General features: G+C 42.6%; 1 protein-coding gene across 2 annotated transcripts in view; it reads left to right on the plus strand.

Moving 5' to 3' along the window:
• The window catches only part of LOC117369022 (transmembrane protein 189-like), a 73,561-nt gene extending 58,275 nt beyond the window's left edge, over positions 1-15,286 (plus strand). For both annotated transcript variants that reach the window (XM_033962912.1, XM_033962911.1), the window contains 2 exons: positions 457-669; positions 14,292-15,286. In XM_033962912.1, coding sequence (XP_033818803.1) covers positions 457-669; positions 14,292-14,413 — 335 coding nt within the window. In that variant the 3' untranslated portion in view covers positions 14,414-15,286. The remainder of the gene's footprint in view (positions 1-456; positions 670-14,291) is intronic.
• The last annotated feature ends 1,755 nt before the right edge of the window (positions 15,287-17,041 follow it).

Genomic DNA, 17,041 nt, shown 5'->3' on the forward strand with positions numbered 1-17,041 from the left:
CCCATCTCTTTGAAAGTGCTTTCGACTCCTAACTCCTCTCACCTTTGGTTCTGCATCCCCAAGCTCTATATGTCATGTATGTCTGTCCAAGTTAAATTGTAAGCTCTTCCAAGCAGAGACCGTCTATAAATGTCAAAATGTACAGCACTGCGTATTCCTTTCAGTGCTATATAAGTAGTAATATCACAAGGGGCTATACTTTTGGAAACATTATTTGGTTTACAGAATCTATTGTGGTTTTTATTTTATAATGAGGTATGTAGCTGTCAATGTTGGTGTTAAATTTGGTGTGTCCCAGTCTTTCAGTTCTGGAGAAAGGGCGGTATTTTCAATCTGGAAAGAAATGTGAATAAAACTGAAGATTAGGCTCATTGGAAAAGATAGCTGATGTAAAATTCCTACTTTTTTAGTCTGATAATTACAATATTTAACAGATGTTTTTCTCTTTCTCTGCAGAAGTTATACACAAAACCTATCCTTGGGAATGCTTTGTTTTTGCCCTTTCAATTTTTGCAACGTTCACAAACCAGATTCACAAGTGGTCTCACACCTATTTTGGTCTTCCTGGCTGGGTCATCTTCCTTCAAGACTGGCACATCATTTTACCACGCAAACATCATCGCATCCATCACGTGTCTCCGCATGAGACCTATTTCTGCATCACAACAGGTAACTTCACCTTTTCTTGATGTTGCAGACATTCCCCAGTAAGTGTAAAATGCTAATTATTCTTGTTGTTTTTTTTTTTTTTTGGGGGGGGGAGTTGTTTTTGTTTTTATTCACTGCCAATTAGTAGTTGACTTTTCTATGAAATATTTGAGAACATGTGATAAAGAAACCCGAAGATGACTCTTGAGATCTGGCGGAAGTTGTGGGGCATGGGGTGAAAACTTTGTGGTTTGAGAAAATGTCTCCATAACTTATGGTGAATACAGTGATTGAATATCTACTTGTGGGCTGGTCAGTGGTTGTATGGAAGAGGCAACTTCCTGTCGGGCCATCTTCTTTAAGGAATTGGAGGATTTTGTAGGCTGACAGCATTGCTCCTTTTAAGGAGGTTGATCTCCTCGGTTCATAGACAATTGCGCGCAAGACGCAAAGAGTCAAGGGAATCGTACTGAAAACGCATTGACGTGATCACGTGTTAACGTGCTCTACGTGCACATGTCCTTCGTTCGTCAAGCAGCATCTAGGGGCGCGCTAAATTGTCATTGCACTCAGTTATCTTGCACTAAATTGTCTCGCGCGGAGATATAGTTGCGCGCAATTGTCTTTAGCGCAATTGTCTGTGAGCGCCATTGTCATTGCGCTGAGTTGTCTCGTTTTTGTCCGCATGCGATTGTCTTGTGCGCTTTTGGCCTGTCACCGATCTCCTCAGGTAGATCAGCTGAGCTATGTTAATAGCAAATATTGGCCACACGTGGCTGCCACAGAGAGAAAAAGGTTGGCTAAAGCAGTGAGAGCTGTGAAGAAGATACATTAGATAGTGTGAGCCCACCAGGACAAATAGGGAAAAATGCTTGAGAACCTAAAGGAAAGGCCATGAGCGTTTGGAGATGGAAAGATTAACCACACACTCTAATCTCTCCTTCCCCATACCCTGGCCAAGCATTTTGCTTGTATGGCAACAAATGTTTATAAATACAGTGGTACCTCGGTTTACGAGTGCACCGGTTTGTGAGTGTTTTGCAAGATAAACAAAACATTCGCAAAATCGGTGCCTCGGAAACCGAGCGTGCCTCGATTTGCGAGCGGCAGCCCCCCCTCCCCCCCCCCCCGCGATTCGGCTAAACTATTTCATCTATCTGTTGTGTTTTTGTTTTATGATTATGTATGCATTTGTACTCCGCCTTGGATAAAGGCAGATTAAAAATGGAATTAAATCTAAATCTTCTGGCCAAAACCTGTCTCTTGTTGCTTGTCTGTCAGTCTTACTGATGGATTTTTCGTTTGCCCATGTTGTATGTACACAACATAAACTTGCTTTAAAGCAGTGTATCGCAAACTGTGTGCTGCGGCAGATTCTAGGTGTGCCCTGAGGTGCCAGCTGACTGCCAACAGGATGTGCCACTCTTAAATGCTGTATAGTTCTTTGAACAGTGAAAAAATTGGCACCAGTATGTGGTGCCTGCCTCTGTGGCCTAGTCACTGGGCAGTGAAAAGTATTTCCCTGACTCCTAAAAACTTTGCCTGGGACCCAAGTTTATATCAAAAGAAGTCTACACCTCCTACTGACTGCAGATCAGCATCGGTAACACAGCCAGTGAAGCTGAAATGCCATAAAGGTTTGTGCAGTTCTGGTTGCTGCATCTCAGAAAAGATATAGTGGCGTTGGAAAAGGCGCAGAGAAGGGCGACAAAAGTGATAAAAGGGTAGGACAACTTTCCTATAAAGAGAGACCTAAAGCGACTAGGGCTCTTCAACCTGGAGAAGGATGTCTCGGGTCTATAAAATACTCAGTGGAGTGGAACAAGTAGATGTTTACTCTTTCCCAAAACACTAACATTAGGGGGCATGCAAAAAAATTACTAAGTAGTAGATTTAAAACAAAACAGAGAAAATATTTCTTCGCTTAGTGGGTAATTAAATTTGGAGTTCATTGCTGGAGAATATAATGAAGGCGGTTAGCTCAGCAGGGTTAATAAAAGGTTTGGATAGTTTCCTAAAAGAGAAGTCCATAAGCCATTATTAAGATGGATATATGAAAATCCACTGCTTATTCCTAGGATAAGCAGCATAAAATCTGTTTTTCTTCTTGGGATCTTGTCGGGTACTTGTGACCCGAGTTGGCCACTGTTGGAAACAGGATACTGGGCTTGATGGACCTTTGGTCTGTCCCATTATTCAGAGTAGTGAAGACACGGGAGGATTGCGAAGACCGGCAACGTGACATAAACACTCTCAAGAAATGGGCCGCGACATGGCAAAGGCAAACAGAATGCTAGGAATGATTAAGAAGGGGATCACGAATAGATCGGAGAAGGTTATCATGACGCTGTACCGGGCCATGGTACGCCCTCACCTGGAGTACTGCGTCCAGCACTGGTCGCCATACATGAAGGAGGACACAGTGTTACTCGAAAGGTCCAGAGAAGAGCGACCAAAATGGTTAAGGGGCTGGAGGAGTTGCTGTACAGTGAGAGATTAGAGACACTGGGCCTCTTCTCCCTTGAAAAGAGGAGACTGAGAGGGGACATGATCCAAACATTCAAAATACTGAAAGGAATAGACTTAGCAGATAAAGACAGATTGTTCACCTTCTCCAAGGTAGGGAGAACGAGAGGGCACTCTCTAAAGTTAGAAGGGGATAGATTCCGTACAAACGTAAGGAAGTTCTTCTTCACCCAGAGAGTGGTAGAAAACTGGAACGCTCTTCCAGAGGCTGTTATAGAGGGAAACACCCTCCAGGGATTCAAGACTAAAGTTGGACAAGTTCCTGCTCAACTGGAACATACGCAGGTAAGGCTAGACTCGGTTAGGGCACTGGTCTTTGACCTAAGGGCAGCCCCGCGAGTGGATTGCTGGGCATGATGGACCACTTGTCTGACCCTGCAACAGCAATTCTTATGTTCTAACTGTTATGTTCTTACGTGATGCAGTGCTACAATGGTGGGCTTTACATCCAACAATACAGTACAGTATGTAGAAATGGCACATTTTTATTTTCTTCTTCTTGTTTTGGAGGCTTGTGGCAGAGCTTGTTTTGGAACCACATAGAAATCCTGAGGGAGAGGTAAGCAGGGAGCCTAAGGTCTGCATGCACTGTATCACCGGCAGTCCAATCAAAAGAAGAGCCTTCATGTTTAATGTGTAGTTTGTGGGCATCTGTGGACTTTATGTTTAATAACAGCCTTATGAAAGTGGTGTACAACAGGTGTAGCTTGACAAAGACGGCTCACATTTTAATAGTGTAACAATAGTAAAATGAGGAGTGGCCTAGTGGTTCAAGTCCAGCATTGCTCCTTGTGACCCTGAGCAAGTCACTTAGTATTCCATTGTCCCTGGTATGTTAGTCAGATTGTGAGCCCACCGGGACACATAGGGAGAAATACTTGAGTACCTGAATGTAAACCGCTTAGTCTAAAAGCAGTGTATAAATACTAAAATAAATAAATTTCAATGCAGCAACAAATAGAACAGTGAGGTAAACTTGGAAATAGCCACAGTGAATCATAATAGCAATGTGGTGAGTGTCCATAACGAAACAAATTTAAAAAAAAACCCACCGTAGAACATTTAACAGTGATATGATAGTATCAGCAGAATACAAATAAAACACACTAATAGGCAGCACAGCATATTAGCATATTGCATAGTAATAAAGTAGTAAATAACAGCAGTTAAAGACCTGCATGGTCCATCCAGTATGCCCGACAGACACATTCATTATCAAGGCAGCGTTCAGTTAACAATCCAGTACATTATTACATTTTACTTGCTAAGTTCCACTATGACACCTGTCCCTCCCCCCAAGATAGGCAAGACCTGTACTTAGATGATACAAACGTGATATACTGTTTTTTTTCGCTCCATAAGATGCACTTCCCCCTCCCAACAAGTGGGTGGAAATAAGGGTACGTCTTATGGAGCAAATATCCTCCCCGTACCTTTTTTAATTGCACTGTATCAGCAGGAGCTTTCCATGCTCCTGCCCTTCTCTCGCGAGACTCATGAGAACCGAGGACAGTCATTTAGAGAGCGGCGTGGAACCAGGCAGACGACGAAAAGCTCGTGCCTGCCTTCTGCTCTGCCACTGCCGGAAGGCATCAGGAGGCAGCAGTCCAGCAAGGGAAGGGCAAGAGCACCGAAAGCTCCTGCTGATACAGCGCAATTAAAAAAGGGTACCGGGGGGAGATGGGACTGGACCGGGGGAGCGGGCCTGCCTGCATTGTCCCGGCAAACCACTAGACCACCAGAGGCGGTACAGGACAAGGCGGTGGGACAGGATACGTCATTTGGTTCAGAATTTTTTTTTGGCTTTTCCTCCTCTATAGCTAGGTGCATCTTATGGTGAAGTGTGTCTTATAGAGTGAAAAATACGGTATTCATGTAATGTAAGATGTTTCATTGTATTGTTTTGAGAGTATGATAATAGGTAGCAGTTGGAAAAAGCACAATTGGAACATATGTACAGACAGGATTGATAATACAAAGGCAGAGGGATAAAGACGTGGATATATGCACTTTTTTGAACTTCTATCGGTTACAGGGGGTGTGGCATGCCACTCCAGATTACAGAATGATGCGGTGACAGAATTAATCACTGCTTCTGTCCCCATGGATAACTGTGGGAAACCATCTCCATGTCATTCTTTAAGGAAAGGGAAGAATCGGAGTATGAATGAGCACAACCACTGACCCGCAAGGGATGGTTTCCCACAGTTATCCGCAGGGATGGGAATGGTGATGAATTCTATCACCTTGCCATTCTCTGCTCCAGATATGGAGAGAGTGGATAGTCAGTCATTACACTGATTAAAGGCTTGAGAGAAGAACCAGACTTTCATCTGCTTCCTGAAGTAGAGGCAGTCTTGAGTTAGCCACAGCCCTTTAAGGAGTGCGTTCCAGAATGTGTGGGCTATTCCCGAAAACGCTTGCTGGGTATCACATTGTGTAGTTTCTCTTGACAAGAGTGCAACGAAGGATGCTCCTTGAGGACCTTAAGAGGGCTAAAAATTTGCATGTACTCTGAAAGCCTTGAAGATTGAAGATTTGAGTTTTAAATTTGGCCTTGTGTTATACCGATTGCAAGTACAGTTTTTGGAGGAAAGATGTGATGTCATGCCGCCTAGGCCCCTCTATTAGGAGTGCTGTGCTATTCTGAATAACTGGAAGTGGTGCAAACTCTGTGATCAGTTCAGGGCACATTAGAGACCGGAGAGGGTTGTAATGGGACATAAGATTTTTGAAATGGGATCCTCGACTGTAAGCTGAGTTCCATATGGCCAGGTGCCTGGCAACCCCCAGACACATCACACATTAGCAGTCGGCTGTAGTACTTAACCATATAAATAAGTGTTAGTCCTAGTTGTCAGCGAGGGACATTTCTAATGTCAAATACCACTTGAACCAGAGATACTTTTTAAAGAAAGCATGGCTATTCACTTTTGGCACTGATGCTGAAACTGAACTCTTAGGGCCAGTGACGTAAGTTAGGAGGTGGTAGATGCCCTACTACTGGTTAACTTAGTTGTGGGCATCGGAAAGCATCTACAGTGTAGGTGCTGAAATCGCATCTAAAGCAGGGTGCCTTATGCCTAAAGGGGTGTGGTAAAGGGCGAAGAGGAACTTAGGCGCGATTCACTAAAGAACTTAGGTGTCTGCAGTGCAGGCCAGTAAAATCCTGACCTACGTTGCAGACGCCCACGATTCTTTTAAACGGTGCCTCAGCGTGATTGACATGTGGCAGGCACCATTTTTGTAGGTTGCTGCCGATTTAGGTGCCGTTTACAGAATTTGGCCTTAAATTTTTATTGTGATATTTACTTGGGGGAATATAGTCCTCTCAAAGCTTTTCTAATGACACAAATGTTTATTTGATATCTTTTACTAATGTTATCAACCTTGATAAACTGTGGCTAGAACTAGATACTCCTGTTTCAGACTTGTTAATATGCCCAGTTTTGGGTAATATTAGGATCCTTTGGTTTGCTTTTGTATGTTGTATATCTGGAGCAATTTTTTGTATAGTTTTATTTATTTGGATTTTGCTCGCACGTTTCAGTAGTAGCTGAAGTTGAATTGCATCCAGGTACATTAGGTATTTCCCTGTCCCTGAATGACTTGCAATCTGTCAACCATCAGCTTTATTTTCTTTTAATAGATTTTTTTTTTTTTTTGCTCTGGACACCCTCCAGAGGAAAGCTGCCAACACCTCTCAGTCTGTCTCCACATTCATATTCAATATCAGTTAACACAGAGAAGAGCAAAGCCTTTAGCTTAGAGGTAAAGTTCTTTGGTTTAAAGTCTCGCAAATTTCATCTAAGGTAGTTGCTTGAAGAAAAAATGATTGATTGATTTTTTTCTGTACTAATTAGGTGCAGTTAATATGCAGTTTACAGAAGCATCCCAGAGCACAGCACTTCAGTATATAGGTGGTTAGTTTTTGAAGTTCTAGTCGTGATTTGGACATGCATAACTCGGCATTTATATGAGAAATATCACATCCTGATTTTAGAAAGCTGGGATATATGGGCCCAAATTGCAAATGCTTGTATATAGCAAGAGGGAATGGTCTAGGGGTGTGTTAAGCGAGACTAAGGCAGGGCCAAAATATACATACCGTATTCTCTCTTAATAATCGCCACCCCCTGTTTCAGGACACAAACATCATAAAATGTGGTTTTTAAAACCAGATCAAACCCCCCCCCCCCAATAATAGCCCCCTCCCCCTTGGCTCTATTCCACCCTCCATCTACTCCTGAAACGAACAAATCTTGAGATTATATGCTGGGCCAGTATAGAGCCTCAAGGATTTGCGTATGCTGAAGGCTTTGAGCATGCACAGATACTCAAGGCCCCGCATCAGCCCAGCACTATAAGGTAAGGTAAGAAGAGAGATCGGTGGGGAGGTGGAGGGTGGAAGACAGCAAGGCTAGTTATTTCAAGAGGCAGGATGGAAGACAGTAATAGTGGTCATTCAAGGGGGCAGGGTGAAGAAGAGAAATAGTCATCACGGGGACAAAGGATGGAGAACAGAAATGGTCAGCACAGGGAGGAGAGCCTGAGGAGAAAAATGATACCTCCATTAATCGCCCACCCTAAACTTCAGAAAACCCGGTGTTTCTAAATTTCTATATTCTATATAAAGTGGACCTTATAATTCTCAAAATACGGTACAGGGGCAAAAATAGGCAGTGATCTGGACTGTCGAGCCATTCCTTTAGTCTAGCAGCCTTATATGTTCATTAGTTTTATTGCACCCTCTTTTGCTGTCATCCTTAAGTCTGTCTCTTCTTGTTCATTTTTATATTTTTCGAGGCATAATTATATGCCTCCTTTTTATGGCCACATACTTTAATTTTAAAAATACATGCAGTTACTTACCCTGCAGATCACCTGGAGAGTGCTTTGTCGAGATCAGCATGTCACCAGGACCTGTCTGCAGTACTTGGAGGGACACTAATGTCATCTGAGTGTGTTCTCCAAGCCCTACAAGGTAGAGCCAATGCACTTCCACAGGCACACATCTGTAGGAGTTGGCCTAAGGCAGGGGTGCCCAATACGTCGATCGCGATCGACCGGTAGCTCAGGAAGGCAACGTGAGTCGATCGCGGAGCCCATCCCGGGCTCCATGATAGACTCGTGTTGCCGTCCTGATCTACCGGGCCGATCAGCCTTCCTCTCCAGTGTTCTCCCTAGGGCCTTTTAGCTGGGCGGTCCGCCCAGCTGTCATCTGCTGCTGCCGCCGCTACTGAACATTAAAAAAAAACCTGCTTGGAGATTTCAGCCCGTAGCGAATTTACGCTCCGAGCTCCAACGTGTGCATGCTGGCTTCTCTTCTTTTCCCTCCGAAACTGGAAGTTATGTCCTGGGGGGGGGGGGGGAGAAGGGAAGCCGGCACGCACATGTTGAGAGCCCTGAAGCAAGCGTTCGCTATGGGCTAAGGCGGGAGACAGGTTAATGAAGCATTTGCTCTTCTTGCTGCCGGGTCCTGCCTACTTTCTGTTTCCGCGAAGGCAGGACCTGGCAGCATTTCCCCCAATAGGTCGATCGCGATCTTGGGCCGATCAGCCTTCCTCTCCCCGACGGCAGAATTGACGTCGGGGAGAGGAATGCTGGTCGGCCGAAGCAGGGAGAGCTTGGGGTGGCATTGGCTTTCGGACCTGTTATTGGTGGCAGTTTGGGGCCTGTTATTGGTGGCAGTTTGGGGCCTGGTCCCCGATGGCAGTGGCTTGGGGAAGGGCAGGGAGAAAGAAAGAAAAAGGGCAGGCAGGGAGACAGAAGGAAAGAAGAGAAACAGAAAAAAAAGAAAGGGAGGCAGAGAGAAAGAAAGGGCAAGGAGAGAGGAAGGAAAAGTTGGGGGAGGGAATGAGGTCTGGAGGAGAGGAAGCATACAAGCTAAAAGAAGGGAAGAAAGATTGGATGCACAGTCAGAAGAAGAAAGTGCAACCAGAGATTCATGAAATCACCAGACAAGGTAGGAAAAATGATTTTATTTTAAATTTAGTGATCAAAATGTGTCTGAATTTATATCTGCAGTCTATATTTTACACTAAGGTCCCCTTTTACTAAACCGCAATAGAGGTTTTTAGCGCAGGGAGCCTATGAGCGTCGAGAGCAGCGCTGGGCATTCAGCGCAGCTCCCTGCGCTAAAAACTGCTATCGTGGTTTAGTAAAAAGGGAGGGGGTGGGTATTTGTCTATTTTTGTATGGTTGTTACTGAGGTGATAGTGCATAGAGTTATCTGCTTTGACCTCTTTGAAAAACCCTGGAATAGGAATGATAATTAACATTTTCTATGCGTACAGTGTGCTTTGTGTTTTTTTTAAATTTTATTGTTGGTAGATCATTTTGACTTGGTCATTTTAAAAGTAGCTCGTAAGCCCAAAAAGTGTGGGCACCCCTGGCCTAAGGGGCATGCACACCCTTTGGGAGCCCCCATAGAGATTCTCTTTTAACAACATGGGGAAACAGAATATCAAACCCATAGAACTTGTCTTCAGTCTGAATGGTAGTAGGTATATGGATAATTTTTATTGGCTCTGGAGATTGTGCTGAGCAAAATGATCCTGATAACTGAAGTTCAAGTTTTTATTTGAAATTTGATAAAACGCTTATTTAAAGAAGTTCTAAGCGATTTACATTACATTACATTAGTGACTTCTATTCCGCCTATACCTTGCAGTTCAAGGCGGATTACAAAAGAGCTGACTGGACATTTCCAATGAAGTTACAATAGTTTTATTTTATCTTTGGTTACAAAAGAGGTGAGAAAGCTGGATAAATTCTGGAAGAACTTGCAATTGGATAGTAAGATGACTGTACATTTCTAGGTAATATAACAAATAGGTTACAGTTAGGTTACAAATAAGATTACATTACATTTCAATATAAATATATGATTTACAATATAAAATATCCATTTAAGACATTTAAATGACAGACACAGACCTTGACATACTTGAGGGTGAGGAAAAAATGTAGAACTATAATTTATCAAGCAGAGCACATAGATAGGGAAAAACATAAGGAGAGGAATTAAGAACTTCCTAAAGAAGTGAGTTATAACTAAATGTAACCGAGCAATGAATATAAAAAGAAGAGTAGGTCTTGCAGAATAAACTCATTATTTTTCAAAAGCATCTATATAAAGAAAACTTTTGAGTGAACCTTTGAATCTCCCTAATATAGCTTCCTCTCTGTTAACGGATCAGTAAATAGTTCCATAGTTGGGGAGCAGTAATTGAGAAGTTCCTTCTGTTGTATCTCTGGATGTAAAGAGTAAAGGGGGATGGGACTTTTAAACAGCTTTGTGTGGTTTACATATTATGACAGGTACTTGTTTTGTACCTGAAGCAATGAAGTGTTAAGTGACTTGTGCAGAGTCACAAGGAGCTGCAGTGGGAATCGAGCTCACAACCTCAGGGTGCTGAGGCAATTGCTCTTACCACTAGGCCACTCCTCCACTCATGCTACCCTCAAGTACTTTTACCAAAGTGGTTACTAATGTCTAAGGAGGAGCTTTGACCACTGAAAAGTTAAACACTAATGAAGGAGTCCCACAAGGAAGCTTAGATGGTGACTTCAGTTCTTTCGTATCTCTAGTCTTAAATAGTTTTAAGTTACCCTTGGCGCTCCCTTCACTCAACTCTAAATTGGAACCCTCTCATATAGTTTTAATAAGGTGTGAATTTCTTTGCCTGGACAACTCAGGTTTACCTGTTCTGGTCTGCCAGGTGGTGTTTCCAATTTGATGCTGTGGAGACTGATGACAATGTTGGAATCTACTTCGAAGAGTCTTTGTCTCAATTAACAATGTGTTTTTCTGGCAAAGCTGCTGCCAAGTTTGCTTTATATGAAGATGTGATTAGAGCACATACCAAGGATATAGATGTGCAGTCAAAGAAGATTGCTCAGCTGGAGGAAGTTAAGCAGGTTTTAGTGAAAGATACGTAATTACATAATACTTTATTGAGAATAATCATCACTGTGGTAATCTGAAGTTAATTTTTCCCTTTAATTGGATGATTTCAGCTGCTGAAATGCTTAAGTATTATTTTATTAGTGGCTTACTTTTGGGAGATTCAGATTTACTTGATTTATCTAAAGTTTATGATAATTTTGCTTCTCTTAGGAAGTGGAAGGAAGCGAGGAAGGATTTGATATTCATGCCCTCAAGAGATCCGACTTTGACTGTATTGGAGACATCTGTAGTGGAGACTTTAAGAGCCATATTGGTGGCAATTTTCCTCCACTCCTCCGACATGGATAAGATTTTTATTTTTGTTTAAATATCGACATGTTTTATTTCATGGACATGATATATTTACTGATTTACCCCCCAGCAACATTGCAAATTAGATTAGAAATGTTGTCTTTGAGACCTAGGATATTGGCCCTTAATTTAGGGGTGTTCTTTCTGACATTTCCTAGGAGATGTATAATTAAGAAACAATCTAGGTCATATGTTTTGAGTTTGTTTGGGGGGGGGGGGGTTTGGGGGGTGGTTGCTTCACAATTGAAAGATATTTTGGATGGTAAAGAAAAGAATGAATTAGTTTTTATTAGGAGGAGCATGTTTCTTCTGTCTACAAGTTTGTAAAGGAGACTTATTAAGGGTTTCAAATTGCATTTTCTCGATATCTTTGGATTTGGGGAGGGGTTTTTTCCCATTTTTTTTGTTTCCTATTATGACTGGATTATTGTCCCTTGATCTTTAAATTTGGATTGCTAATTCTGGAAATATAAAATAATAAATCTGTCCTTTTGTACTTCATGGTGAGTTATAAATATGATTTGTAGACACCAAACACAGATATGTGAAGTACGTCTGTATGAAATTCTGATGAGGTCTAGCATAGCATCGTCCCTAATCCACTTAAATCCAGGATGGAAAGAGTGAAGCTCTGCGTGCACACATACACGTCCTAGGGAGGCACCATAAAGAAATGTTTACTTTTGCCAAGGAAAAGTAGCCCGCCTCTAATACCAATGCCAGAAAGATGGTGTTCTCCTTGGAACAGCGAATAGTGATTGTGGAAGGCTATGTGCAAATGACATCGGTGAGTACTGGAACCTCAAACCATACTGAATAACGTGCAGGAACTGAAAGAGCCCGACAAAGCTAAACGTGTAAATTACTATACATGGTTGCTGACTATGATTGCCGACAGACATTTGGACCTATCACTGTACTTCATGATGGACGAAGCTTAGTTTCATTTATCAGGTCACGTAAATTCCCAAAATATGAGGTACTGGTCCGCTGAAAATCCCCACTTAACTCACAAAACACCACTTTACAACCAGAAAATTGGCGTTTGGTGCACGGTGTCAGGAACATGAATAGTGGGTCCAGTTTTCTATGAATCAACTCTGACTACCTCGGTTTACCTGGGCATCTTTGAACAATTTTACGACCGACTAACACCGGAAGAAAAAATGTACTGCTCTTTCCAACAAGATAGGGCAACATGCCACACCTCACGTGACTCACTGGCACAGGTTCATGAACTGTTTACAGAGCAGTGAATTATGAGCAAAGGGGTTATGGACATGTTCCCTGGACTTGTCCACAAGGATTTTTTTCTGTGGGGAAATTTGAAGCAGAAAGTGTGCGCCAACAATCCACATACCTGGATGAACTCAAGGAAAACATCACAAACGCTATTCGCAGCATCACTGTTGAAGAGGTGCAAGCAGCATCAGCCAACATGATCCAACATGCCCAAAGGTGCTTAGACATGAACGGGGGGGGGACCACTTTCACAGTCTGTTGTAACTTGTGGGTAAATGAATAAAAACAATCCACTTGCTCGTTCATCTTGTCATTCTATCGCCGGAGACAAGCTACTTTTCTGAGGCCCACCCTGTATTAGCTGTCACATTCATTATTTTCCTATTTCCAATGTACTACTACTGGTGCATGGCCTGTTCGCTCCTATCTTAAGCCATATAAAATGAACTCGTATAATTTTGGTCTTTGCTTTCAGTGCGAGGGCCACCAACAGGTCAAGTTTCAGGCGAGAGAAAGTTGTATGCAAATCTGTCTAATGCATTTTCAGTGATGATATACTGACAACCTGACTTGCTGGTGGCCTTCGCACTCAGAGGTCATATAGCAGACATGTCAAACTCTGGCCCGTGGGGTACTAAAATTTGGCCCGCCAAACAATTCCTGCCATCGCCGAGATTTGGCCCGCCGGTCCTTCCCTCCCTCCATCAGGTACAGCGCAGCTTTGTCAATGTTAAAAGGAGCCGCTTGGAAATTGGAGCTCTGCCGCGGTCCCATATGTCAGAGGAGGGGTGGGACCAAGGCAGAGGGAACGTGCTATGGCAGCGGCAGGGCTCCAATTTTGACGCAGCTCCTATTAACATTGGCGGAACTGTGCTACACCTGATGGAGGGAAGGAAGGAACTGTGGTTGTGCGCCTATTTGGCCTCAGGCCCTCTCCTGCCTCAGCATCTACGCATTGTGGATGCTCCTTCCTGTCTTAGACTGCCTGTCTTCAGCTGACAGGATGGAGGGAGGGAAGAAGAAAGAAGGGGCCCTGGCAAGCGAGTTATCAGAAGATAACAAGAGCCTGGGACCCCAACATGATCTGAATAATGACCAGACAACAAAAGGTGGGAAAATAATTTTATTTTGTGTTTTGTGATTACAATATGCCAGATTTGAAATGTGTATCCTGCCAGAGCTGGTGTTAGACGGCAAACATGGACTAGGACCTAAAAGAGAGAGGAAAAGTCTTTTTTATTTGTTTTGTTTACATCACAGAGCCGGCGTGGGGTTGGAGAGGTTGTAACCCTATACTTCTACTAAGACTAAGGGGTCCTTTTATTAAGGTGCACATTTAATGCTCACTAAATCGGTTAGCGTACCTTAATAAAAGGGCCCCTAAGTATCTTAATAAAAATATTTGGCCCGCAACTTGGCCTATGTTTTAGATTTCAACCCCTTATGTGATTGAGTTTGACACCCCTGTCATATTGGATAATCTGACCAGAAGAATGATCTGTAAAATGATTGCCCTCCCTGTCCACCGTAAAAGTAATTTTTGTTGTTGTTGTTTTTGTGTTTGGCTGCTGGGCACTTATGAGATTTTTTTTTTCCTTCCCTTTATTTTTAGGTTGGCTAAACTATCCCTTGGAGAAAATTGGATTTTGGAGGCGTTTGGAGGACATTATCCAACGAGTGACTGGAGAAAAACCTAGATCTGATGACTTGAAATGGGCTCAAAAAATCCAATAAAGCATTGCCAGCCTATTGGAATCCTGTAACTCGTTGCCAACCTTAATTTAAAAAGCCATCAGCCAAATAAACAAGACTTAATCAGAAACTCTAAAGCACAAAGTAAAGTGCTAACATCATCCTAACTGCAACTAAGGAACTTATTAAAAAATATACTTGAACAGAGTTTAGTTTTCAGTTTGTATTGAGCTTCTTAGTTATAACTATTTTTGCTGATGTCTTAAGATAACATTTCACCTTATGGAGTCTCGTATGACCAGCGTATGAGTCAGACGGAGAAAAGGAAACGTGTACTGAGGAAGCACATCGGTGAAACAATAAGCATTTGTTGTATCAACATTAATTTACTATTTAGAAATAGCTTGATGTTTTATGAGAAGAATGAAGGCTTTGGAAAAGTGTCATCACTGAATTGCTCAGAAATCCTTTACTATAAGGTGCATGGAAACTGCATACAGACAGACTTGATGCCAAACCGATGGGATCGCTGTGTGTCTTGCAATGAGTTGAGCAGTGGAACAGTTCCCTCTTTACTGTGTGGTCTGTTCTTCTTGAAATGCATTGGAATATTACTTTTTGCAAGTGAACCCCTCCCCCATATGGCACGTAAACATCCAGAAATGATTTCCATGCTGAGAGCGTATAGGCAATGAATTAGACATTCCATCCTTTGATGCTTGGCGTAGACTATTCATATGCTGACACGCACTCGTGCAAGGAACGTAATGGCAAAGATCTTTCCTATTATTGATCTTTATGGACATGCTAGAATTCAATGCTTGGAGGGAGTTAGTATGTTTTAAGAGTTAAAGGTATCAAATTTCTGTTTTTAGAAGGAAAACATTAAAAGGTTGGTGTTTTTTAAGATGCTCATTTTGTTTCTGTGAATATTATAAAGCCTTAATCTTTTTTTTGTGTGTATGTGCGACCAAACATTAATTTGATGCTCTATATATTTAAAACAAGGTGAAAAAAAATCAACTGGTCATTATTAACTGTCTGTCAAAATCTTGTCAAATGAAGGTGAAACAACAATGAGATGAATATGTTCAAGCATTATTAAGTTTGCTGCTCTGAAAAGGACTGGCTTTATATTAGAATAATCAGTGCCATGCCTGTCCAGCATAGCTGGTGACAAAACATCGGTCTTCAATTCTACTATCAGGATGTGTTTGAACTGAACTTCACAGTCTATAAAAGTCTGGATGTGCGTCTATTTGATGTACTTCTGAAGGTAGATCATTCCACAGTTTAGGATCTAGTACAGACACTCCCCGGGTTAAAAACGGGGTCTGTTTTTTTTTTAAACTGTTCTTAAGTTGAATTTGTATGTAACTCTGATCCTAGTATTCTTCCCACCTTCTTCATCCCATTGTTCCCTCTCCACCACCACATCCAACATTACTCCCTCAACTCTCTCTTCCCCATGCATCTCTACCTCGCTCCTCTCCCACTACCGTGTCAAATAATTCTCTGTCGTTTCCTATGCCCAACAATTCTTCCCTTCCTTCAAATCCCCATGTGCACCATCTCTTTCCCTCTCGCTCAGACACCCAATTCTCCCTTTCTATTCCCTCCCCCACCTCAGCATCTCTTTCCCTCACTCCCTTAATTCTTCCATCCTATGGCTCATGCTCCCCTCCCTCCATTCTGTGTCCCAAGTTCATGCCCCCTCCATTCTTTCTTCCATCCTTTGTCCGAAGTTTATGCTCCCTCCCTCTTGATTCCCAACCTGCCCATATCTCTCCCTCCCTCCATTCTGTGCACAAAGCCATGGGCAGTGGCTCCTAAGTGTACCCCACAGCTGAGTCACAAGCCCTTCCCTCTGACGTTGGAGGAGCTCCAGCTCAGCCACGGGACATGACTTTACACAGAGAAACAACTGTGGAAGGAGGAGGGAGCCAGCCAGCCAGAAGAAGATAAACATCCACGTGAGGGAGGCACATGCTTGGGGCATAGAATGGAGGGAGTGAGAGGGGTGTGTTGAGACATGAGGGGGGTGTTGAGACATGGGGGGGAAGGAGAGGAGCACGTTGGAACACTGAAGGTAGAACAAGAACCCCCGTTCGTAAGTACAAGTCCAACGTAAGTCATACGTTTGTAAAACGGGAACTGCCTGTACTCCAAATGAATTATATACATTTTTGTCTAATTGTGCTGGCATCAAAATGAATTTGTAATGATTTACAAAGTAAGAAATGTATGTACTTTGTCTAAAACTGTAATTGGATGATATTGAGAAAAATCTGCCACTGTCCTAAAGCATCCCAAAGAAAAGTGGTTCTTACCACATATACACACCACATCAAATGGGGTAGGGGGCAGATGCTTTCACCTCGGCTTAGTGCAGAGCATCAAATGTAGCAGCTGCCAATCCACAATCATAGAGATATTTACATCAGGCTAATGTTTTTGGCTCTAGCAATAACTGTTCTCAAAATGTTTCTTGCTAGCACTAAACTGTTTAGTTTTGGAATTATAAATATATTCATATTTTTGACTCTGCCATGGTTCCACTGCTTTTGTATGGGAAGAGTATATTTAAGCACACAGACTTGAAATCACTGAGGGACCGATGCTCAAAGCCGTGCATAAAAGCCGCATGCAGATGGACTGACAACACAAGAG

The sequence above is a fragment of the Geotrypetes seraphini genome, chromosome 11 (assembly GCF_902459505.1).
Source record: "Geotrypetes seraphini chromosome 11, aGeoSer1.1, whole genome shotgun sequence".
Classification (NCBI taxonomy): domain Eukaryota; kingdom Metazoa; phylum Chordata; class Amphibia; order Gymnophiona; family Dermophiidae; genus Geotrypetes; species Geotrypetes seraphini.